Below are 25,056 nucleotides of genomic sequence, written 5' to 3'. Positions count from 1 at the left end.
TTTGCATTAACACAGCTTTCACTTCTCTAAAGACCTTAATGAATTTCTGCCATTTGTGACCTCTCCTCGGCTGCTGAAATACACTTTTTTTTTCCCTTCCAATCTGCAAGAGGCCTTCAAATAATAGCATTACCGCACTTGGCTAAGTCTGGATTTCTTTACCCCAAAGCAGCCCGGAGAGATTCGGTCAGCCGGTGCCACAGGCAGCTCCTCGGACCAGCGCTCAGCCTCCAAGTGTCAGAGAGCGATAAAGGGAGATGGCCCAAGAGATAGCCGCTGGCTCTGCGCGGAGGGAAGCCGCAGCCTTTGGCACCCCAAGATAACCCGGTCCCCCCGTGCCGGGCGCGCGCACCCCCGGCCTCCCCGCCCGCCAGCAGGACAGGAACCGGGACTGCGGCTTCAACGTTTCCTGTTTGACAGAAAGAAAAAGGGCGAGGGAGCTGCACCGTGAAGTCGCTGGCACCACGATGACAGTGGCAGTGCATTTGCACCCCACAGCCCCGCGCTCGCCCCACTGCTCCGCGGTGGCCGAGTAGGAGCCGGGTAAGTGCCCGTGGCACCGGGCTGCCGGCGCTGCCCTGCTCAGCGCCGCGCACCTTTTTTCCACTTTTTTCACCCCGCTCGCAGCCTACATGATTGACACGGGGAGGCTGTAACATGAACCGGCAAGAAACAATTTTTTTGTTTGTTTCCCTTGAAGCAAGAAACGTTAACAACTTGGAAAGCAAAGATAGAGGACACGTTTGTTAATTAGAGAGGGTGATTTGGGGTAACAGAAGAAGGAAATAAAGTATTAGCTTGTCAAGAAGGCCTCAACAGTTTGCTCAGCTTGGGGTGAGTAATGGACCGCGCATTTCTTTAAGCTTTACCTTGCTTTAAAGCCCATTTTGAGTTAACCGAGGCTCTGTGAAAGCCGTCGGTGGGATGGCCGGGCGGGCTGGGAGCGGGGCCGCGCTGCTTCCCACCGAAGGAGCCGGATGGCCAAGGCCTGGGTGCACCATACAATTAGGCCACTTCTGAAATTACGAAAACCGAATCAAAAAAAACCACTTTTATCATGTCCTGAAGAGGTCGGAGCAGGTTTGTCTGCAGATACGTGTTTTGTCCCAAGCTGTGCAGCTTGCTGGGCGTTCAGGCAGCGTGCTGCGGGGTGCAGGTGGGTGCCCAGGGCAGCCCGGTGGGGTGAAGCTGCTCGCCTGGCCCTGCCGTGCCCACCGGGCGAGGGGACGCAGGCGTGTGAGCACAGAGGGGAAAGGCCCAGCTGGGCACAGCGGGGTCATTACGGTACGGACACGAAAGCTGCACGGAGATAAGCTGCTTAGCCTCTTGTGGCCCCAGATCCCTTCAGCTCAAAGTGCATCGCAGTAAGAAACACCCAAACAGCGCAACACTGGTGGGACCCTTCAGTAAGCTTAAGCTAAAATTAGAGACGCTTCAGAAGCCATTTGAAGCTTCAAAGAGCGGAATATGCAAACAAATATGAATGCAAAGCTCAGCAAGCGCCGCCTCCTCTTTCAGAAGCGCTCGGCTGCAGGGCACCACGGCCCCACGCCCCGGCGGGCCGTGCGCTCGCGGCAGCGTGCTGCCAGCTGCGGGCTGCTGGAGCTTCCCGAGCCCCGAGCAGGATCGGCCCCGGCAGCACCGAGCGCAGGCCCCGCAGTGAGCAGTGGGTGCTAGCGACGTGCCTGTATGATGGCACATCCCAACAGCAAAAAGACCAAAGGAGCAGATCTTACTGCAGACTAAAAGGCATGGAAGTGTTACATACGTAAATGGGTTTTTACTTGCTCACATTTTCCCCTCCCATTAGATGTAATGACTTCCTAATTGCTTGAGACAGAATGACACCAATGAATTTTCTTTTTTTTTCCTCCTTCCTACATTAACATGGCTTGCTAAACATGAGAACAAAACCCCACATGCAACATGGCCCCAGGCTGACTAGGGACAAGGACCAGAGCCCGGGGCCCTCCCAGCTGTGCTCCCAGAATGGCAAGCCCCTTCCCCACCGATCGGTGAGAGGCAGGAGGGGATGCGATGCTCGCTCGAGGGAGGAAGGACAGGCAGCTGCAGGCAGTTATCCCTCGGCTTTCTCTTTGACTGATGCAGAGGCAAAGGTCCAAATACAACCAAAGCCCTGTAAAAATGAAAGCATGGGTGTCTGGCAGCCATGCAAAGCTGGAGGACAGCAGCACCCGGCAGCTGGGCTTTTTGGGGAGCGGGGCACCCCGACCTGCAGGGCGCTGCCAGGTTCTGCACCCCAAAACACCCCCGGGCCCACAGCCGCTGGCTGCTCCTGGCCCCTCTGCGCACAGGAAGGCAGCCACCACTCAGAAACGCAACACCACTGCTCGAGGCGTGAATTACTCAATGGCGAGGCTATTTTTGGAGCTATTGAAAAAGTAGGGTAAAAGATAGGCACGCTTTAAAACTTTACTACAGAAACAGCAGCAGCTATTGTTCTTCCTGTGTTTCTATCATTTTCCTTCGATTGGCTAAAAAAAAAAGGTAACAGCACGCACACAAAAATTAGTCTGAACAACAGAGGGATTTTATTTTATCGGGAAAACAGTTCTCCCAGAGGAAGCTGTGGAAGCAGTACTACTTGGTAGTGAAGGCAACTTCATGAGCTTGAGCTCACTGTTTGCAATTCTGCTCCAAGCATCCCCTGGGTCAGCAGCCACCCCACTGAGGAGCAAAACCAGAGTGGGATGTTTTATGTTGTCAGCACATGCGAGCTCATTTTCCATGAACACCACTCTCGTCCACTGGACAAGAACTCCAGAATTAGTCTGTCTACAAATATGTCACATTTATTTAGCCTCAGAAATGCTTGTTTTTCACTCAAATCATGTCTTGCCCCTTGGTTTTGGCAGGACGAAGTCCGCAGGGCTGTGGTGGTGGCCCGGCAGCGCAGCCCCAGCATGATCAGCCCTCCCGAGCGGGCCCGGCCACGGCGCGCGGGCGAGAGCTACGAGGAGAAGTGTGAGCGGCGGCACGAGACGCGCGAGGCCTTGCGGCGGCGGAGCCACCCGCCGAGCTGCCGCCGGCCCGGGCGGGCGGCAGAGGAGCTGCCGCAGAGCCCGAGGCAACGCGAGTTCCTCCGGAGGAGAAACCTGTCGAGCACCGCGGTGGGGGCTCCCGGGGGCCCCCGTGCACGAGGGGACCCCAGCCCGCCCGGCCTGCTGCAGGTAACGCCAGCCCCGCGGGCAGCTCCGTTCCTCCGGTGTCCGCTGCAGCACGGCGGCTGCTCGCCAACTGCAGCTGCATTGAGACCCAAGCCAAAGTGCAAAGTGAGAATGCACCCACAAAAACCTCGCGTTTCCTTACACACTGCGGAGTCAGGCAAGGGTAAACAGTGATGCCTCCCTCCCAGTGCGTTCCTTTCCTGTTTTCCAAGCTAAACTTGAACCAGATGGAGTGTTACTGCCATTCCTCTAAATACAGCCCCACGTCCTAGCTGCCAGACTAGTTTTGCACTTACATAAATTACTTTTCCCTCATGAAAACTGCACTCTGAACACCTGGCTTCCCCCAGCACCTTCTCTATTGGGAGCGAGGACGCTCTGTGGTCCCGCTGCCTGCCCAGTGCTGCCCAGCTAACGGCAACCCCGAGAGTCAGAATATTTACAGAAAGGTGCGATGCAAGACACCCCAGAGTCAAACAGATTCCCTTCTAAATTTGTATCCCATGCAAAATGAATAATTCCCCTGGCACAGTGCAAGTTCATCCCAGGGGCTTTGTGAACTTACACGAGCAGAGACAGTGGAAGGCGAGGTGCCAGTGGGACACCAGGACACCCTCGAGCTTCCCTTGCAGCACGTGGGCACGGAGAGCAGTCACCTCCCGCTGCCACTTGGCTCAGGGGTTTAATCGCACACCAGGCAGCAGGAACTCAGGGCAGGCGTCCACACACACACAGCCCCTGTGCAGTTTCTGTCCAGGACTCACTGCCATGGGGTGCAGAGCTCTGCTCCATGGCAGCCAGGACCCAGCCCCTGCAGGTCCTCATCCTTTCCAAAAACATCAAGGCACTTCAGGGTTCCTTGTCCTGGTCCACCCAGCAGGCTTTCACCTGCTCCCCTACAGAGTTTTGGTGCTGCTGCAGCCAAACCAGCAGGTCCACATGGAAACAGCCCTGGTTTCTCAGCATCTCTTTGATGCTCTTCCCTGGCCACTGGAGGTACAAATCCTGACCCAGCCACAACTCCTAGCCCTCTGTTTCAGAGAGACCCTGACACAAGCCACCCTCTTGTTCCAGCGCCCGTGGAGCCACCCCGCATACCCCCCCGTGCTCTCCCCGCTCGGCCTCGGCAGCCCCCTCGACGTTTCGGCAGAAGCCACCCCTGGGCCACGCGTCTCCACAAACACCCAAGGTAGGTGAGGGATGCTCAGTGGTCGCAGGACAGGAGCTGAGTGCTTTCCTCCAGCCCCGCAGTCCCACGGGGCCGTTCGGCACCTCCTGCAGCCCCGCGGCTTTACCATCCCGGGCTGAGCATCCCCACCAGGCTGCAGGCGTTAGGAATATCTCCTCGTCAGCCGGCCCGCAGCTCAGTGAGCAGAGCTCCCCAGCAGGTGCTCTGTGCTCAGGGCTCCCTGCAGTTGCCCCCAGTTATCCTGGGGCATGCGGGCTAACTGCAGGCTGCAGAATTACACATCTCTTTCCCCCTGAGCCCAGCAGCTCTCTGCTTCTTGTCCCTGCTGGGCTGGGCACTGGTTAAGCATCTACCCCCCCCGCCCAGACATTGTGCCCTTTTGGAGAGTCTAGAGAAGAGCTCCAGGGCCCCTCCATGGCAGGGCGTCGGGCACATCCTCTCGCTTTATTTTCACAGGAACTCAGACGCTCACAAGCACAGCGGTGAAAGACTCGAGCCAGCAGACAGAGTAAGCCGCATCCCCCCGCCTGCCCCGTGCTGCAGGCTCAGGCCCCACTAGGCCGCCTCGCAGGGCCCAGCCCGTGCCCCTTCCCTGCGTGCGCTCCGCGAGCATCCACGCGCTGCTCCGGCCGGGGGGAGAGGCTGGTGCCCGGGCTATGGGCTGCTTCAGAAACCTGCCTCACCTTCACCTCACTTACGTGCTTTCTTTTTCCATTTCAGCTGTGGAACAGCGGTTTTAAATAAGGTAAGCAAAACACATGGATGATGACTAGACTTGAACTCCTGCAAAAGAGCACAATCTCTAAAATTTCTGACCAGAACACCAACTGGTGCTAAATTTCCATGGCTTCCTGAATAACGACACAGCTACTCCAGGCGCTGCATGGCAAAGATGCCATAAGGAACTGCAGAAAGCATTTCCGCTTCCCCGGAGGAAGAAGCCAACCCACCCCAGCAGGGTCCGGCCCTCCCTGTGCGCTCTGAAGCCCTCTGTTAACTGCGCTTGATTTTGAAACGTTTGGATTTTGCAGCCAGTTCGTTAGATGTTTATGAACTGAAACAATCCCGTGGACTGAAACATTTCCCCTTTCCCTTCCAGGAAATCATACAGCTGTCCAGCTACCTGAAGGTAGGCACCACGCACCATAAGTGCTTCCCTGGAGAGCAGCAGCCCTCGAGCAAGTACAGCCATACGTTTATTTGTTATTAATCAAAGGGGTGCCACGTGCCCAGTGTTAACGCTGCCAAGAAAGCACATGGACAAGCTGCCGGACCCAGGGACACCCCCAGCCCCAAGGGCATGGGGCAGGAGCCAGGCATGGGGCTGCCTGACCCCGCTTCGCTTCCCCACAGGAGGCCCTGCACCGCGAGCTGCTGCTGAAGCAGAAGATGGTGATCCTGCAGGAGCTGCTCTCCACGCTGCTGCAAGCCTCCGAAAAATCCTGGCAGGTACCAGGCGGCTGCTGGGGCTGGGGAAGGCTTTGCCACGGCAGGGACCGGCTTGCCCATGCCAGCAAAAAACTCCACGTGCCTCCTTTTCCAAGTTCTAGCTCTGCTTGGCCTCAGTGCTTTACAGGTTGGAGATGCTGCGGGTCTGAAATGCAGCAACGTTGCCACCGGGAAGACAAGGCACTGTGCCGGATTGGAAGCAGCCGCTTGCTTTTCCTCCTTCCTTGCTCTCCCCTTCCTTTTCAGGGCAGGTTGAACACAAACTCAGAAAAAAGTTAGGGGGTTATGTTGCTTGATTTTTTCCCTTTCATCCCCCACAAAAAAATTGCAACAGCATTTACCTTGCTTTCAGATTAACAGAAGGTGTAAAACCCTTCTCTTCTGTAAAGTTCTGTAAAGAGTTTTTTTAAGCACTTGTTTTTCCCACCTTTGCTCAAGTAAAAAGACAGTAGAAGTAGTTAAGTAGGGGGGAAAAAAAAGAGTGAATCCAAGCAACCACCTTCCACCTTGTTTTTCTCCCAGTCAAGTCTTAAACATTTTGAACCAAATTTTCCTGGCCAAAATACAAATTTTAGCTGCTCCAAACTGGAGCACCTGCCCAGCCTGGGGTATGCTGCTGAACTGTGGCCATGCATCGAGCCCTTTCCCCACAGCTCAGACAAAATCCTCCAGGCAGCACTGAGCTAGGGCTTCCTCTCCTCCTCATTGTGTCAGGAGGTAAGATGAAGGTGATGAATTTTAGGACTCATTTTATGGTGACCCGTGAAGTGCTTTAAGTAGTGTTATTAAATCAACTATTAATATACCGTTTGTTGTGCCATCAAAAAAAAAAATGGTTTGAAGGTTCTGTTGGGGCAGAAAAGCAAACGATAGGATGAGATGCTGTAAAAAAAAATGTGTTAGATGTACTGTGGTTAGAAACTTCCGCCTTCGCTTGCTTCTTCAAATATAATGCGAGCAGGAAAAAACACTGACACACACTGCAGGAAGTAGCCATGAAACCTCAGATTAGAAACAGGTGGGTGCACTTTGCTTCTTGCTATCTCTGCTGCAGAAGGGAGGCTTTGCTGCTGCCTCTTGCCTTCAACCTTTCATCAAGGACTAAAAAGTAACTCACTGCTGGCTCCGCAGCCACCGGGGGAAAGCAGGGGCTGTGCTGGGAGGGGGCCAGAGGGGCAGGGGCTGCTCGGGACGCGCGGACGGGTCCAGCAGCGCGAGCCGTGTCCGGGTGGGATGCCCCATGTGTGCTGCAGCAGCTTTTAAATCCTTCCCAATGAGCCAGCAGTAACTCTTGAAATGGCCACACAGTTGTTTTTGAGTTATTGTTCGTGTTCCTGGGTGCTTCTGGTTTGATGGAGCAAATGAATGCTGTGCAGGAGGATGGGAGCATCGTTACCCCGCAGGGATGGGTCCCCCATTCCTCCTCCCCGCGGTTTTACCTCCAGGCTGGAGCCTGTCCCACCACAGGTCCGGCACTCGGACCCCATCGGTTGTAGAACTTGCTTCATTGATTCAAAAACACTGCCAGGTGCAGGAAGCTAAGTCAGTCACCCCACGGTTATTAAGAGTAGTTACTTCTGAGCTGTTCTCTTCTTAAAGAAAATTATTCCTTTAAATCATTTGCTTCCCTTTCTGAGCTCTAAAGTTGAGCCTGGCTCTTGGAAATGCCTTAGAGCCATGCTGATTTTAAGCCCTTTGTCATATCCAGTGCACTACTGTGACTTTCTGGACCCATTTTACTAGCACAGGCATCAAGTTTGGGCAAAACGGAAGTCCTCCAGAAACAGCACTTAAAATTATCGCTTTAAACCAGCTATTTAAAATGACTAACAGAAAGGAGTATCAGAGAAAATTCACCAGTCACAGGACAACCAGACCACTGCAGCTGCTGGCCAAAAACAGTTTTAAAGATGTATATGGCACTTAGATGACAGCCACAGAGAAATGCAGAATAGTTTTCAAGCAAAGGTTTTGGAGCTGCCCAGTCTGGTAACTTCAGACTTGAGGGCTTTGGTGAATTCAAATCCAGCATTTGCAGAAGTGGCCACATTTTGAACACCAGCCCCAGTCCTCTCCTCTGACTGTGTTTTTGTCCTTGGGCTCTCATGCAAGGATCCTCAGGTGGTGTTCAAGACAGCATCACGTGAGACACTGCAGAAGACAGGAAAAAAACAACCGCCATCTGACAGCGGTAGCAATAAGGTTTTGTTATTGTGGGGTGGTTTGGGATGGTTTTTTCTGGGGGTAGTGGTGGTGCTTTAAACCAGCTCCTTTCATGTCCATAATCATCAGCACAAGGGCTTGCCCAAGATTAGCTCACACAACTTTTCTGGTCAGAGGCATGACTTCTCATGCCCTCCCACGCATGTGCACAAACCCACTCGCCCCTCGCCGACATGCTGTTCTGGCAACAGGCAGTTTGTTCCATTTAGGGAAATCTCAATACCGTATGTTCTTTCACCAATTTGTAAGCTGTATCCTCATTAAAGGAGTTTGCCAGCACACTTCTGCTCCCAAGCGTAGGAAGGGCCTGGTGCTCCGCTGCCTGGTACTTTGCACAGTCATTTACATCTGTGCACAAGGGCTGTGAACCACCGCCACCCCCCTCCCCTGTGAACCTCTGCGGAGAGCAGAACGAAATGAACTGCAGAGCAAAGTTAGGCATAATATTCCGCATTTAAAAATGCTCTTCAAAATTCCACCTACTTTCTAAGGGGATATAGCCTTCAGGTTTTATTGTATTAACTGAACTGGGAAGCTTTATTCTTTGGGACTGTAAACTGACTTCTGTGCAAATCTGAACAGTGCTAAGACACCAGAGAGTCTGGTTTTGCTTGGGTCTGACAGCTCTTCCCGTAACATCAAGGAGTTGCTTATTCAGAGGCTTGACTTCAAACAGCAGCAAGCAGAGATGATACCGATGTTCTCAGTATCAGTGGTGGAAAAACAGCCTACGTGAACCCTTTGCTAGAAATTTTATCTGAATTTGCATGCAGTCTGGTTACACAAAACCTAAGTAAAAAGTCTGACTAACACTGAGAGGAGATGATAATAGGGAAAATGAATCACCACTGCTGCCATCCGTCCCCCTGCCCAGCTGCTCGATGTCACAGCGCAGACCCGGGCCATTTCCCAACGGCAGCAGCAGGAGCAGAGCCGGCACCCGCCGGGCTGCAGGCACCGAGCGGCACGGGCAGGAGCAGGGAGCACGGCCTGCAGGACAGACAGCAGCCGTGTGTCCCACAGCCCCATCCCGCCTGGCTGAAATCGCCTCCTCTTAGCTTCTCCTACTGCAGGCGCCCACACTCTGCTTCCACAGGGTTTTCCAATGCGTAAAGGTTTTGCTTCCCCCGTAACCCACCTATTCTGGGATTGCGAAGGATTATTTGAACTCAGAGCACTGAAAAGATTTTGACCAAATTTAGCCACAATATAGAAGAAAAGGGGGAAAGAAAACAAACAAGCTAACAAAACATCAGAGGCATATTGTATAACTTGTGATTTACACACGCTGGGCCAATTGTTTTTCCCCAGGGTCAGCTGAATGAAGACAAACTGAAGTGCAAACTAAGGGCCCTTGAAAATCAGCTGCAGGCCTGCACCCAGGTAATGCCTGATTCTCTGAGAAACAAACACGGGTGAAGAAAGGCATGAAAATGAAATACTGAATCATGTAATTAGGTCGGGTCTCAGTTTCCAGAGCAATCTGATTAGATATGGATCTGAAAAGTATTTCTCCTCTTTGCTGAAGCAATGTTTCACAGCAAATTAACAGTAGCGCTTACACACTGCGGATTTGCTAACATTCAGGCTTAGCAAGATTAGGAATATGCCAGATAAGACCCTTTGAGCACTTCTGTTCCTCCATTAAAGAGTTACTCAAAGGAGTGCGTGAAGAAGATCCTGATAGAGATGGAGGACCAGAAGCAGACCTACGAGCAGAAGGCAAAGGAGGCGCTTCAGAAGATGCTCGAGGACAAACTCCAAGCAGAGCAACAGCTGCAAAACTCTCAGGTAAGAGATGTGTTTTACACCTGATTGTTTTTTAAGTTACTGAGCAAGGTCAGTTTAGTGCCAACCAGTGTTCACATAAGCCCCACATCAGGTTATTAAGAACAGCACATCTGGAGACACACCGCTGCGCGGCAGTTGGAAGTGTGTTCCCTTCCCTGCACCGCTCCTCACCCCATCCCCTCCCCATGCCCATCGAGCCACAAGCCGCACGCAGCATCCAGCACATGAGGTCTCTGGAGATGCTTTCTCTGGTGTGACTTAACATCAAAACAGCTTTTCCCCAGGAGGCGTCCTGCTGGTCAAAGCAAACTGCTGGCGAGTATTTTCGGGACGCTAACCAAACCGTGTCCCAAATCCTACTGGCCTTCCCCATCCCCACGGAGGCTCAGAGCCGCAGGTGCTGCCCAGCAGTGAGCCTGCAGCAGCCACCCCTGCAGCAAACCCCTCTGCCCACCCAAGAGCTTCAGATCCATGCCAGGTTATGACAGGTTGGAGCAGCGTGAGGCTGGCCTCCCACTGGCCTCCCGCGGCACAGTCCCACGGGCAGCAGGTCCACGTGCAGTCCCCGCTTCCCCCAGAGATGCCTGGAGGTGACGAGGGAGGACCTGGCCCTCTGGAAGGTGCACTACACCACGCTCAAAGCCGAGTGGACCCAGATGACCAAGACGCAGAGCGAGCTCGAGAGCAACCTCCACGTTCTGCAAAGCAAACTGCAAGTACGTCAGCTCCCCTGCGGGAACGGCACCATCGCCCACTGAGCCCGCTTTTTCCACCTAATTTAAAAAACAAAAAAACAAAACACTTTGGTGGAGCACAATTACTCCATCCTCCTCAATTCGGGTGTCCCCCCACGTGCCCCCGCTGACACCAGGCTCCTCTCGCCCCAGCACACGGCGGCGCAGAACGAGCAGCTCCAGCAGGCCCTGGACCGCCTGCAGCAGGAACACGCTGAGCTCCAGCAGCACGCGAGCGCCTTGCAGGAGGACAACCAGCTCCAAGCCGAGCACATCAGCACCATCGAAGGTACCGCGCAGGGGGACGGGGCCGCTCAGAGGGCAGCTATAAAGCAAATACTCATAAAGGCCTGATCCTGACAGCCAAGCACACCCAGAACAATCTTCCTCTGAATGCACTGCACATCTCAGCTTGCAGAGAGCCTCTGGTTTCCAAAAGAGCTCCTAGAGTAGTTTCCAACCAGATTAGAGGAGTTTCAGGAAAGCCAAGTGACTTCCCAAGAAGAAACAGTGGAATGGGAAACCTAGGAAGTCAAAGATCAGTAAATGTTTTGCATGGCTATCTCAAAACAGAATTAACGAACACTAGATGGGTGGCAGTTCAGCTTTCATAACAGTCTCACTCAAACAGGTTTAAAGTACATTCAATTAATTTATTCATGATTTAAGATACACTAGAAGAAGCTACCAAAACTGCAAGTGCAATTAATAGCTAAAAATTACATTCCTTCAGAGATCAAATTTCAGTGCACCCAACGGTAGCCGCTCCACTTTACGCATTTGGAGAAAGGGAAATCTGCCATACTTGCATAAAAATACACGGAGATTTGTATCAACCTTGATTTTCTTATTGTTATTATTTCAGGTTTTCTTACTGTTATTATTTCAGGTAAACTGCAAAAAGAACAAAATCAGAAGCTAACATTACAAAGCCAGAAGCTATCCTTGGAGGCAACGATCAGCCACTTGCACAGTAAGTAACACAAAGAAGCACAGCACAAAAGACCTGCGTTGGTGCTGCGGCCAGTGACGGTGACTTTTTGTGTTCTCAGACTTGATGCAGAACCAGACCAACGAGCGGCAAATGCAGGAAGCGATGGTGCAAAGGAAAGGTCAGCAAACTTTCTAACTCCCATCTAGCACTCCTCTAGCTGGACATGGGAATGTTAAAAGTGACTCTAGGAGAAGTCTTTATTTGTTTAGAATAAAGGATTATTTTAAAACTGTGTGAAATTAGTTATATTTTGTTAGTTAACTTTAAAATTCAAGTGTATTTATGATGGCAAGCACTTAAAAAAATAAAGGGATTTCATTGCAAATTCTACTTCAGTGGCTATACTTTTTTAAAAATATATAGATTTATAGATAGATTCCAGTTTGTAACTGCAATTATTGTTGTACTTGAAGCAATAAAAGGCATTTTAACTCTCCCTCCCTTCCATTTCTGGCAACTACTAGGAAATACTCCTCTAAAGATTATTAACTTGCATCTGCAGGAGAGGCAAGCCTATGATAACTAACTCAGCTCCTCTCTGTGCATAGCATGCAAATATTATCTTTAAACTGTGCTGAGTATACAAGATACAAAACGAACTGAGAGCCAGGACCTGTTTCTCATCAGAAGCCTGACTGTTTTCTAGATCAGGTTTTCACCACGCAGAGCCCACCTCTCACTCCTGCCAAGGAAACACAAAATGCTCTGTTAAAGCACCCTGAGGAGGAGGCAGAAGAAAGCCTGAAGGCTGAGATACAGAAAAGGACATCCCAGCTTACAGCAAAGGAGAACGAGGTGAGGAAGCACTGAGTCACGGCTGGGATGGAGTCACCCTGCTAGGGACTGAGCTCCCAGGAGCGAGCAGGAAAACAACCCATTAAAGCTGCTGAAGGCAGCCGGAGCTCCAGACTGCTCCTGGTACTTGCTCCAAGGATTACCTTTGCTGAATTTTTCTTTTGATACCAGCCTCAGCTAAAGCCCACAGCACGTGTGCACAAGGCGGGGGCACCGAGCAGCTTTGTGAGCAGGGCCACTGCTTCAGCAGCTCCGGCTGAGCCTCTGCAGGTGAACCCAGTTCAGGGAGAGAAATAGGGAAAAGCCAAAGCCACGCTTTAAGAGCTGAAGCCCTGAGCACGAATGAACCAGAGGAAAAGAAAAGGTTCACAAATAACACGAAGGGTCTGCTAACACTAAAAAACCAAACAAACAAAATCAACAACATGAAACTTGACCACAAAAAACTCAGCTTCCTGACCTCTTGCAGGTTCTCTTCCATATTAAGGACTACTTCAGGACACAAAACCAGCAGCACTAACTGCGCCCTCTACCCGCCACCAACAGTCCTCTATTTCTTACAGTACAATTTAGGTAATGGGGATTTACGAAAATAAGATTTGCAACATTGCATAGCAGACCTGAGAACGGCACAGGAGGAGTTGTTGTCCTACAGCCCGACCCCAGTGAGAGCACCAGCGGTATCAGGCATCACCCTGCCGCAGCTGGGGACGGAGTTTGTAAAGTGCAACCCCAGCAATAGGGACCAGATGCGGGGACCAGCTGCAGGTGCTGGGGATGCAGGGCAGCCGGCACCCAGGAGGTGCCAGGGTCTTGCACCGTGTGGGTGTTTGGGACTGAGGGTGCTCTCCGGGATTTGGGGACGTGCAGCATGACTGAGGCACCTGCCCCATATGTCCCACTGCTCTCACAGAGCAAAATGAACCCCCTCCCGTGATTTTATACCCCATTCTTCCTCCTGCCCTACACACGTGTGGTCAAAAAAAAATAGCTATTGCTGTTTTCTCCCATGAAAGATGGCAGCGAAAGCAAACAGGTCACGGGATGGGAATAACCAGGGCATGGCCTGTGTCACCATGTAACACTGAAATCTGCTCTGTCCTGTGCAGGTATATGTGGGCACACAGGTGGCAGAAGTGAAAATCCCCCATCACCAGGCTGCCCGTGCGCAGGCGAAGAGCCACGGCTGCTGCGGGAGCCCTGCCGGTCTCGGTGTGCCCGGCCCCGCGGGGCTCGCTCCTGCTAACGCCCCCGCTAACGTCCCCTTGCAGTGCCAGGAGCTGCGCGCCGAGCTGGAGGCCCTGAGCGAGGAGTACCGCTCCTGCCTGACCAGGCTGCGCCAGTGCCGGGACGAGCTCAACCACGTCCAGAGCAAACCGGCGAAGGTGGGAGACGTTCCTCGCCCCAGCCCCGCAGCACGTGGTCCCAGAGCTTCCCTGTTGTTTGTTTCCACGTTTGTCTGGGACAATTCTCCCGTTTATTTGGGCTGTGTTTAAAGATGAATGACGTCTGTTAGGAACAATGAGAAGTTTCTTCTGCCCACCAACTTCCTGGTAACGCTTGCTTCTCTTTGCAGAGACAGCGTGGTAACTGGCTCCCTCTTCTGCTGGCAGTGATAGCAATGGCCATGGCTGCCTTCCTCGCAAACTACCGACCGTGAGGCACCTTCTCAACGACTTCTGTTCAGAACTGACTTCTGTTTCACCAGTGGCAACGGGCGATGCACCTTCTGCTGCTCTTGCACTTATCTGGTTCATATCCTGGGCTGGTCTCACTCCAGGCAAACTGACACGGCTCCAATAGACACAGGGAGATTGCCCCTTCCCTTCACTGCTTTGGTTATTCTTCGTCAGCTCAAGATTGCACTGCCCAGTTCCTGCCCTGAGGGACAAAACCACTCAAACTGACACTCAAACAGCTCATGGGGGGTGGGAGAGACAGGGCAGCAGGGACCCCTTGTCCCATGTGTTTGGGAACCATATATATATGTTTAGAGAAGTACTCAATTCGCTTCATTTTTTGTCTCTGTGCATGGGAAACACAGAACCCTGGACCATTTCTTAATGCTATCTGACAAAGAACTGGTGCTCAGAGGGGCTTTCTATATCACCCCCATGAACCACCCATCCCAAGCAGCTTCCCCACCACTGGCCTGCCTGGCCCAAGTTCAGCCACCATTCCTCCAGCCTGCCAGCAGCCTGTCTCATGGCAGCATCCCCACAGCTGTGTCCACTTCCTTCATGGTCAGCGCCACATTAATTCAATGGACAGTGTTTTTCATCCCCTTTCGGAGCTGTACAGCCAGTTTTATGGCAGCACCCATCCCTTGTTCAAGTGCAGGCTCAGCTGAGGTGTGTGAGACCACATCATAGGAGTACTAAATACAGCATGGAGCCTTCAATAAACTTTTTTTTTTAAATGTAGTGTTACCATTTTTTATTAATCTCCAGTTGTTTGCCACAAATAAATATACCCGACAGAGCACAGTCAGGATCCAGGCTGTGGAGCAGCTCTGGGTGCATTCACCCACATACTTGGGATGTGTGTGGACTTGCAGCAACTGGCCTGAGCGGTCGGGGCCCAAACTGCCACAGCACAGCTCCCAGGGCTTGGGGCCTCTCGAGAGCCTCTCGGTGAGTTTCTCACCTCGCTCCCTGAGGCACGTGAGGCATACAGTGGAAAGTCAGCATGTGTTTGTGTTATAAGGCCACCGCTGGAAGCGACACCACCTCGCTTGAAATGCAGAGGTCCACAAAGTCACTCTGTGCGCGGAAATTGTCCCTCAGGTCGTCACACCAGGCGTCCAGCACCTCCCGCAACTCCTCACAGAGGCTCTCAGGGATGCTGAAGGAGTAGATCTGCACCGCGAGCCCGCCCTGGATCCGGGGGCAGCGAGCCCACACCGTGAACACCCTGAGCGGCGTCAGCGCCAGGCAGTTCTCGCCGCCCTCCTCCGCGGGGAAGTGGTAGGCGGCCGGGTAGCCCAGCAGCACCCCGAACACGGTGCAGAGGTTCCAGCCGGCGGGGACGACCTCGCTGCAGGAGACGGGGCCGGCGGCGGCCTCCTCGGCGGCCTCCAGGTGGGCCAGGAGGGCGGCGAGGTGGCCCCTGATGGCCTGGGCCTGGGCCGGCCCGCACAGAGCGGGGCCGCCCCTCGCCGCCGCCACGTCCACGAAGGGCCCGGGGCGGCAGCGGAGCGCGGCCTCCAGCCGCCGCCGGGCGCTGCCGGGGTGCAGCAGCAGCGCCGAGCCCCCGGCGCCCAGCAGGTGCAGGCGGCGCGGGGCCAGCCCGGCCTCCCGCAGCCGCGCCAGGTAGCGCCGGAGCTCGGCGGGGCCCGCGGCGCCGCAGTCGTACAGCAGCGCCGGCTTCAGCCCCGCCGCCACCGCCAGCACCTCCCCGGCCAGCTGCAGGGCTCGGGATGCCGGCAGCCGCCGCCGCCGCCGCCCGGTCCCGGCCCCCAGCGCCTCCCGCGCCGCCGCCACCAGCTGCGGGGCCGGCAGGGGCTCCAGAAGCTCCATCCCCCCGGAGCGGGCCGCGAGCAGCAGCCGCCGCCCGGCACCGGGCTTCCGGGCCGGCCCCCGGCTCCGGGGCGGAGCGGAGCGGCCTTCCCGGGGCGGAGCGGCCTAGGCCGGCGGCCCGGCCCCGTAAACACGGAAGAGGGCGATGAGGGGGCGCTGCCCTCATCGTGCCGGCCGCTGGAGCTCAGCGCTCCCGCTGGACTTTGGAGGGGGACTTAAAACCCCCCCTTTACTCCAAATACATCCACATATATAAAATGCACGTATATAAAATATAAAGCACACTGAAAGAAGCGCTAGGGTGCAAGGCTGCAACTAGAGAGCAGCCAAAGAGAAACAAAAGACGACAAAATAACATTCTTAAAGCAGTTTTAATAAAGCACAGATTACTTTTCTCCCCCCTCTAATGGTCAAGTGTTATATACAGGGTGGCAGTAGTGGATTTTAAAAAATATTACAGAATTAAAAATCTGATTTACACATAGCAAACAGCTAAAAACAGCAATGAAGCTAGAGGTATTCTTTATTCCCTTTATTTAAAACGCTCCCAAAACAGAAATACCATAGACTGTTGAAAGTTAATCAGAAGACCAGATTTACAAATTTCATTCAGGTTAAGGCAAGGCACTCACTAACATTTCCCCATATGTACAACATAGGAAACCCTGGGGCACCCCGCAGCAGCAGGACAAAGCGCGGGTCACTGCGCTGGCAGCGGCTGTGCCATGTGCATGGCAGGGGCCTGCATCGGCCACCCCTCCTGATGGGTCTGCAGCAGGCGGTACAGCTGCTTCAAGTGAGCCACGATGTTGTCCTTGATGTCAGGCGTAGAGATCTGGAGTCGCACACTGCCACTGTCAAAGGAACGCGTGAAGTCACCAGAGAACATTTCGTATATCATCCGGGCCACGACTGGAATGACCTGTTGAAGAAGTAGTCAGCCATTTTAGCCTAGCAGTCACACAGTACATCCCTGTTCCTGGGCAGGAACCCCCTGCAGGATGGTGTCCACAATCACCTAAACCACACTCACAGATCGATGTCATTCAGTGCACAAAATCCCACCAGCCCTGCTGGGGTTTCTCAGTGCCAATAACCATGGCAGAGAAGAACAGTTCTCTGGTTTCTGTGGGTATCAATCCAGAGCCAATGTTGTGGCCCCAGCAAGGCTGCCACGTGTCACTTCAGGGCCTTAGCTCCTACCTGAACCACAATCAGCTTTCTCTCTCTAGGTTTTCCATCAGGCCACTCTTCTCCAAAACAGAAGTAGATCTCATATGGTGGCTGTTTTTCAATTTGTCCTTTCTGGTGGGCAATCAGCTCTAGGAAGAAAAGCAGAATGCTGCAGTGTTGTCCATCTTTTGGTTAGAAACTCTATGTCCCACCTCGCTGTATTGTCCCGAGTCTTAGCTATAACTCTCACACATCAACAACTACAATTTATTTCTTTAACCCAGAAAAGTTTCCTTTAAAATCAACACCCACCAATATTTTTCAGAGCATTAAATAAGTGCACATGCACTTTATTCTGATGCACACGTGCCCCGCAGTCCACTGAGGTCAGGAGAAGCAGTGGCCACTACCCATGCACCATGCGTGTGCAAGCTAATTAGCGCATCCAGACTGACCCCCATGGCAGACCACCCTTTCCAATAGCGTCACCAAGTACCCAGACCAGACTCTATTATCTTCCAGAAGCAGAAGCTACCTACCGCTTAGGAATGTTTCCAAGCAGAATAATTTGACTTTCTTTTGCCTCTCAATCAAATTTGGTGTGGCGGCAGAAGGCGCACAGGGACCAGACCAGTACACCTTGCACTGGCAGAGCCGGACAGCATAGATGGCATGGCCACTGACCTCCAGGATCAGTCCCCTGTCCATAACATCCAATAGCCGACTTGTGAAGATCTTTTGCCTTTCATTGGTGATTTGCTCTGTTCCTGGAAACTTCACTTGCTCCAAATTGATAGGCCCAAAGAGCTCTTCCTGGTCTGGCATAGGACCCAACTCTCCATAGAAAAGTCTGCATCCCTGTGGGTTGCTTACAGTTGTCGTTGGTCCCGTCTCCTTTCCTCGATATTCAAACTTGATTTCTAGGTCTGTCACTGAGAGAGAAACTGTCAGTAGGATTTTCCCTGGACCTCTATGCATACTTTACCAGCAGCAGACACACACCACACAGTCCAACTTAGACTCACAGGGATGTTTTAGCTATACACAGATCATAGAATACCCGAGTTGGAAGAGACCCACAAGGATCATCAAGTCCAACCCATGGGTCCCCAAAGAACCACACAAAAAAAAAATTATCAGATATTCTTGCTAACAAGCGAACAACCAAAGGGTTTAAAAAAAGTTGTAACTTTTAAGTACAATGACAGAAGTACTATAAATCCATAAACGTACTTGGAAGAGAGCTGATCCAGAGCTCAGGGCTGCTGAAGAAATCATGCTGCAGAGCTGTTGGGGGCATTTCCATATCTACAGGTTCATTCTTAGGCCACACAGCTTCAGGGCTGCAGTTTTCTGCACTGGCTGGAGCCATTGGAGAATCTACAAAAAGGAATCAATTATTTGCTAAACCAAGACTCAACTGCAAGCATGCACCAATATACAAGCAAATAACTTCACTACTACATTACAGCCTATGCCACCAACCATTTATATTAAGAAATGGAAATGTCTCTTGAATAGGGACATGCTGAGATTGGTTCAGTTCTTCCTCTTCTTCCTCATCAAGATCATTATCCTTCTCGTCCCATGGAGCTGAGCCAGTGGAACCTGCAAACAAGCACAGAGTGACAGGTAGATAATTCGGCATGAAACACTGCAATGGCATTCTTGAAAAAAATGTAATCTTCACATTGGCTTTGCACAATAGCAGAATTTTGTCTATTTTCTAAGTAAAAAGACAAAATTTTATCTGTACAATATTATTTTCAGGTTAATACCTCGTTTTAGAAAGCTGAGGATACAGAAACTATTGACAACATTGGATTTTTTTTTTTTTTAAGCAAAAAACATGCAACTGTGTGCAGCTCTGTTAATTTTACTGTAGGCATACTATGGTTCAAAGTCCTCGAAGCTTAAGTGTAACTGGGCTTACACATGGCAACTGCTTTTTTACAGCACACAAAAGGCAGCTCAAGAGTTAATGTCACAAGGAGAAAGGCACACGCACTGGACAAACGCCTGCTCAGTAACCAGCACTGTGTCAGCAAGGCCCTCACCTGGATTAATGATTGATCCCTGGGACTGCGGGATATCGCACACTTCATAAATTTTAACAGGATTCATGGGCACCTCCTTGGTGCCATCATACATCAAATTAAATTCCCGGCTTTTGTTAAGAGCACATCGGAGCTGGGCTTTCCACTTTGCAGGGTCTGGCTCATCAACTCCTTCCTGGTACTTTCCTGTTTCCACAGCCCATGCCTGGGGACAAAGTACACCATGCTCAGTCCAGCCCTCGCAATAGAGTAGCTTTTATCAGAAATGAAGCTTACAAGCAAATTTATTGTAAAATCCTTCTCTCGCAGAAGCCTTAACTACAGCTCTTCTGATAGCAACAGTGGGCATTCCCTCTGTAATAGCTTTTCAAAGAATCACAGAACAGTTTGGACTGCAATGGACCTTAAAAACCATCTCGTTCCAGCCTCCCTGCCATGGGCAGGGATGCCACCCACTAGATCAGGTTACCCAGGGCCTCATCCAACCTGGCCTTGAACACATCCAGGGATGGGGCATCCACAGCTTCTCTGGGCAACCCGCTCCAGTCTCTCTCCATGTTTTTTCCTTTTCCCCATTAAAATGATTTTCTTAAAAAAGATGTAAATCCAAATTTCCAAAATCCATTACCAGTTCAGAGCACACACCTTCATACAAGTTAAGAAAATATCAGTCATACAGGACTGCACACTGAGTTTTTCTAGGTGTTAAGCACAATACCAAAAGCCATTTCTGGCAGCGAGCCATACCCTGTGCAGGGGTAGTGGATACGGTTAAAACAGAATGGAGCAGCCTCAGGTATCCACCTAGCTGTCTCACCCCCGAATCAGACCATTAATCCAAGATCCTTTCAAGGCAGAGGAAGTCAAAAATCCCTCAGAGTAAAGGAGTTAAAATGAACCCCATGGGAGAAGAATATTAAGAACAGCAGTAACAATAACAAACTTTGTGCTGGAGCGATATTTTTCCTTTCCCTGTTAAGATTTATGTAACAATATTTAACGGTTTGATGTGAAGAACAAGGCAGCTGCCACATGCTATACCAAGTCGATGAAACAAGCAGCAGTAATCTCCCACGGTTTGTACAACCAGACACTGTCAGGCCTTTGGTGGCCTGAAAGAGTTAAAGAACTAAACACCTTTCCAGCACCGTGCCAAGCCTGGCATCGAAGTGCTCAAAGTGGCATTTCAGAGGTCAAAGAAACAGGACAAAATGCGCCTGGAAGCAGCTACTGAAACGCCTATCCAGCTCTCGGCCAACAATTCAGCCCTTTGTCTCTGTGTAAGAGCCGTGGTACAACCGAGCTTCTCCCTCCCTCACCTTGAAGATGGTGTTCTCCTCCTCGTGCTGCGGGCTGTGCCGAGTTGCGTGCTTCCAGGGGATCTGAAACCGCTTTGCTTCTCGATTTAGCCAGATAAGGCCCGGATACATGCCGCTATCTACCTGGGCCACGAGCCAGGGCTTCAAGCGGACTCTCCGCGGGTGTAACGCCATTGTCTACAAAAGACAGAGGTAATAGCAGACCAACTGCAAAAGGTTAGTAGAGAGTCATATTCTTTAAAAAAAGAAAAAGTTAACTTCATTAAGTACTCTACGCAGTGCTACTGTTATCAGTGGTTTCAACGTGTAATAATACAACCAACAATTCAGATTTAGCTAACTACCATTCTTCTACCAGGAGGAGTTACAAATGCATCACTAAGTGATGTTTCTACACTGCTAATGTCTCTAGAGCAACCACCTGCATTATTCGTGTTAACTGAGCACATGGAAGGGTGAGCCCCAATCAAACTTGAGCTGTAAGTGCTGCGCAGGAGATAAAGCCACAAACAAGCCACAGCAAGAACAGACATTAGAATTTCAAAAGCCTCCACGTACCCCTTAGCAAACAGGAATCTCTCATCTACTTTTTCTTCAATCCTGCCAGGCTTGCATTGAGAAGGAAAAGAAAACTACATGCCAAATCTGAAGCCTTTGCCCCAGCTGAGGTATAGGTGGAACCATCCGGCTGAAGTGGAGGGGACTGGTTTAACAGAGATGGATTTTCCTCCTAAAGTCATTTCACGACTTTTTCTTGAATTCTTTGAATGCAATATAATCACTTGCAAGCACCAACATAAGGTGCTGACCTATAATAACCAGGATGTTTATCCAGGAGGAGATGAACTGCAAGGCTGCACTGACACTAAAAATCAAGTCATGTTGACTTAATGTTTAATTTCTTAAAAAAAAAAAAAGCCACGGAGTTAATGGATTAAATTTACTGTTTTTAAGTGGTACCATGTTGATACTACATTTGCAACCAACAATATTCTTCCTCTTCAGAACAAAGTCACAGATGTGAAATTAATGACTGTCCCCTGCAAAAGAAGGCAGCATTTGGTATCTTGAGACTGGGAGGGGGACACATGCTACGTGTGCTTAGGAGGTGTAACTTGCAAATTCATTTTGTAAATCTTGAAACCAATGAGAAAAATGGCAAACTTTCCATTAATAAGGCAGTTACAGGATAAAAACAAATCCTTTGCCATAAGCCCTGAATACTGCCACGGGAGTTTCAAAATGTGTCTCGCAGCAGAGATAGAGGAGATTAAAAAAAACTATCCAAGAACTACTCTAGGAACGGGTTTTATTTGTTCGAATACCAGCAGATCCAATTCAAATGCAAGTGTTCACACAAAATTAATCTGAGCACAACTTATTTTTATCTGTTAAACAAAGAAAATGCTCAGAATCAATTGCAAATCATGTTTAAGTAATAGTTTGAAAATGTGCTTAGTCAAGGACCTGGGCATGTTAGCAGAGTGCTTCACAGGTGCTGCAAACATCAGAAAGGAATCCTCGTTTTCATGCTTCTGGAACTACCGCATTAGTTATTCATGTCAAAAATCCTATCAGAATTACACACTCAGTAGCATGTTTGCAAAGACACAAAGTCCAGGTTAACCCTGGACTTACAATTGAGACCAAAAAACCGCACAACAAGTATTGATTTCACTTGCTAAGGGAAAAAACAGCCATTTCTTGCAACAAAGAGATCCTAACTAAAGCTTGTTCCCACAATCTCTTTTACACTTTGCTTTAAGCAGCTCCCTCTGTTTCTAATAACGTACACTGTGTACACACACATTTGCAAGGCCAAGATTAAATACAAGCCCATACACCACGGACAAAAATTCATGCCTGCCTCTCAAACAAAATAAATTCAGTCACATGGACAGCGTGCTGGCGCTGCTGTATTGGGTTTGAATTGTCCCTTGGATCACAGACAGCCTCTGTCAATACCAGACGTTACAATGCTTTACGACCTTTTATCACCAATGGCTTGTTGACACAATAACAGAGAGCAAACCAACTTGAATCCCATTGCTCAGCGCAGACAGTGAGTCAGCCCCTTCCAGCCTTCAACTTCCATCCCACAAGGGTCCACCATCGCCAGAAGCCGCTCCCGCTCAGAAAGCTGCGAGGGCCAGACAGCTCCAGCAAACTCCGGGGTGAGCAGAGGTCCTGCAGCCACCCCGACGGCCGCAGACGAGTGACAAAGGTCGGGGCCAGACGCGGTTAATCGTGGTGACTCTCAGCGCAGGTGCCAGTCAGAGAGCAACAGCAGCAGCAAACCAGGAAAACGCTACCCAAGTCTGCCTCGACCTGGCTGGAAAGGGGCTGAAATCCTGGGAAACCCTAGGAATGAGGGGTACTTTGCTCCCAATGCTGGGGCGCAGGAGCACAGCTCCCCTGCTCCGGCGCGGCTCTGCCCACAGTGGTACCCAGCGCGGGGCGTGAAGGATGCGCGCGTCCCCTCCTGGCTCCCTCCTCCACGCCTCTTACCATGTTGCTGTAGCCCACGGGTTTTCCAAGCTCAAACTCTTTCAGCCTCTGCCAGCACGACCACGAATACTCAGCGCCTTCCCAACCCGTTCACAACGCCTCTGAGGAAGGAAGGGGTGCTCTCTGGCTTCATCTCTGCAGTGCCACAGGCTGGCACCTCATTCCTCGCTTGTTACTTTCATTTGATTACCTTACCCTATATATATATGTATATATATTTTTTTAAACCCCCAAAGGCTCAACCTTTAGAATTAGCACTCCCCCGGAGAGGCACGCTGACCTCGCACCCAGCTTTCTGACACCTCACCACCTCCCTGCGCGGGGACCCCACGGCTCCCACCTCTCGGGGCTCTGCCCACCAGCACTCCCCAAAACCCCGCAGCCCCCGGGCTCCCCCGCCCCGGAGCCCGGCCGCCTGCCGCACTCCCGGCCCCGCCGGGTGAATTCCGCCCGGTGCCGGGCCGGGACTGCCCCGGCGGGGCCACGAACGATTTGGGCTGCCGGGGAGGGGCGGGGGGGGGGGGGGGCAGCGGTGCGGGAGCTGCCGGCAGCGCAGGGCCGGGACCGGCACCGGGACCACCCCCGCCCCACGGCCGGCCTGGCCCCGACCCGAAAGCCGTAGCCCAGGGCTAAACCGGGGAGGGCGAGCGGCCGGCGGGGCCCCGCGGCGTGCCCGGCCCCGACCCCCGGAGCGCCCCCTCCAGCCCGGGACGAGCGCCCGGGGAGGGGGGAGACCGCAGCGAGCCCCGGGCCCCCGCCCCGCCGCGTTCCGGTTCCCGTAACCACCCCCCCTCGGCGGCTGCACGGCCCCGGGAGAACGGGGACCGGGACCCCTCGGCGCTTACCGGCAGTGCCCGCTCCGCACCCCGGGGGCTCTCCGCGTCGGGGACAGGGGGTGGGGGGCGAGGGGAGCTCTGCGGGGGGGCGGCGGGCGGGGGGCGGCGGGCACGGCGCGCCCAGCTCCCTCCCGCGGCCCCGCCCTCACCTGCCCAGGTGCGCCCGGCGCAGCCGCACCGCCCCGGCCCGCCCCCGGCCGCGGGGGGGGGGGGGGACGGGACCCGCGCCGCTCCCCGCCCTCCCTTCCCCTTGATTTTGTTAGGGGAATTGGTACAAAAAAAAAAAAAAAAAAGGGCTTCTTAATATTTCTGGGGTTACAAAAAAAAAAAAGTTTTCTTCCTTTTTTTTTTTTTTCAAAAAAAAATAAAAAAAGTTTCTTAATTTTTCCCGCAGTGCGAAACCTACCTGGCCCAGCAGATCCATCCATCAAGTTTTAGGACAAAACGTAAAGCCGGGTGCGGTTACCGCACAACCGCGGGCACGCCGCACCAATGGTCCTCCTCTCGCCTCGTCCCTGCCCGCACAGCCCCGCTGCATCCCTCGCGGACACCCCGCGTCTCGCCTTTCATGGCTCGTCCCCGTAGGTGGGGAGCCGTGACTCAGTGGTGAATCTCGGTTTCAAGAGATCAAATAATTCACTATTCGGTTTCAATGAAGTGGAAAAAACGGTGGGAATTTCCCTCCTACTCATGGACACTGTGGATAGTGCCGAGTCCTGGTTTGGGAAAGGCTAACCTACAGCCGGCGCTTAATCCTACACCGAGGGTTTGGAATTATGAATGCAAAATGCTGAAAATCTTCACACAAACAGAAAATGTAATTCTGCTTTTTTCTTGGAAAGTGTGCCTTGCGAGGTGCCAAGTGCCAGGTAAACATTTCAGCCTTCATTCATCGCTGAAGTGTAGCCACTTGGAGGTAACATTGAGCAGGAGTTTGTCAGCAGGTAACAAAATCTGTCTGGCAATAAACACAAACAGTAGGCGAGACTCTAAAGCTGGAGTTTTCTTAATGGGAAAGAAGAAAATTTGGTGCTGCTTTGGTGAATTTTAGACGTGTTTGGCTAGTTTCACCTGACCATTTTTGATATGGTAGACGAGCGACGGCTGCTCCTGTAATAATAATACCTTTGCCACGTCGTTATTCCTGCTGTAGAAAAATGTGCGAAGGAATGGCAGCTCAGCGAGCACCTGAGACGAGACGCGCGGAGGCATCGGGCTGAACTCCCAGCCAAAGTCTGAGGGATCTTTGATCTATCCCCAAGCGGCCGGCACAGAAGCTGCC

General features: G+C 52.0%; 3 protein-coding genes across 13 annotated transcripts; 1 reads left to right on the top strand and 2 right to left on the bottom strand.

Annotated features, from left to right (window-relative positions):
- Positions 1 to 58: 58 nt before the first annotated feature.
- TRAF3IP3 (TRAF3 interacting protein 3) lies at positions 59 to 14,779 on the top strand. Of its 6 annotated transcripts, none has more exons than XM_083812445.1 (17): positions 59 to 543; positions 2,877 to 3,027; positions 3,067 to 3,191; positions 4,263 to 4,377; positions 4,834 to 4,885; positions 5,098 to 5,122; positions 5,477 to 5,506; positions 5,731 to 5,826; positions 9,361 to 9,432; positions 9,700 to 9,840; positions 10,419 to 10,556; positions 10,728 to 10,863; positions 11,464 to 11,547; positions 11,627 to 11,686; positions 12,215 to 12,363; positions 13,473 to 13,748; positions 13,940 to 14,779. In XM_083812445.1, the coding sequence occupies exons 2-17, from the start codon at positions 2,925 to 2,927 to the stop codon at positions 14,021 to 14,023; spliced, it is 1,686 nt and encodes a 561-aa protein (XP_083668571.1). In that variant the 5' UTR covers positions 59 to 543; positions 2,877 to 2,924; the 3' UTR covers positions 14,024 to 14,779. The 6 variants fall into 6 exon arrangements, with proteins under 6 accessions (XP_083668571.1, XP_083668569.1, XP_083668573.1 ...); XM_083812443.1 differs by adding an exon at positions 701 to 834 and having other exon boundaries at positions 2,877 to 3,191; XM_083812447.1 differs by having other exon boundaries at positions 2,877 to 3,191; positions 13,635 to 13,748.
- Positions 14,767 to 15,955, bottom strand: LOC310887042 (UPF0739 protein C1orf74 homolog). Its single transcript, XM_083812463.1, has one exon. It carries the CDS (start codon positions 15,879 to 15,881, stop codon positions 15,063 to 15,065), a length of 819 nt encoding a protein of 272 aa, XP_083668589.1. The 5' UTR covers positions 15,882 to 15,955; the 3' UTR covers positions 14,767 to 15,062.
- Positions 15,956 to 16,233: 278 nt separating this feature from the next.
- IRF6 (interferon regulatory factor 6) lies at positions 16,234 to 25,006 on the bottom strand. 6 transcript variants are annotated; one of them, XM_083812448.1, is made up of 9 exons: positions 24,900 to 25,006; positions 24,181 to 24,732; positions 20,431 to 20,607; positions 19,112 to 19,316; positions 18,540 to 18,662; positions 18,288 to 18,434; positions 17,594 to 17,986; positions 17,085 to 17,203; positions 16,234 to 16,803 (listed from the first exon to the last, which is right to left on the bottom strand). In XM_083812448.1, exons 2-9 carry the CDS (start codon positions 24,196 to 24,198, stop codon positions 16,582 to 16,584), a joined length of 1,404 nt encoding a protein of 467 aa, XP_083668574.1. In that variant the 5' UTR covers positions 24,199 to 24,732; positions 24,900 to 25,006; the 3' UTR covers positions 16,234 to 16,581. The 6 variants fall into 6 exon arrangements, with proteins under 6 accessions (XP_083668574.1, XP_083668578.1, XP_083668575.1 ...); XM_083812452.1 differs by lacking the exons at positions 24,181 to 24,732; positions 24,900 to 25,006 and adding exons at positions 22,939 to 23,039; positions 23,784 to 23,939 and having other exon boundaries at positions 20,431 to 20,637; XM_083812449.1 differs by lacking the exons at positions 24,181 to 24,732; positions 24,900 to 25,006 and adding exons at positions 22,939 to 23,039; positions 23,784 to 23,939.
- Positions 25,007 to 25,056: the final 50 nt, after the last annotated feature.

The sequence above is a fragment of the Anser anser genome (genome assembly GCF_964211835.1).
Source record: "Anser anser genome assembly, chromosome: 27".
Taxonomy (NCBI): Eukaryota; Metazoa; Chordata; class Aves; order Anseriformes; family Anatidae; genus Anser; species Anser anser.
This window is presented reverse-complemented; position numbering and strand designations above follow the sequence as displayed.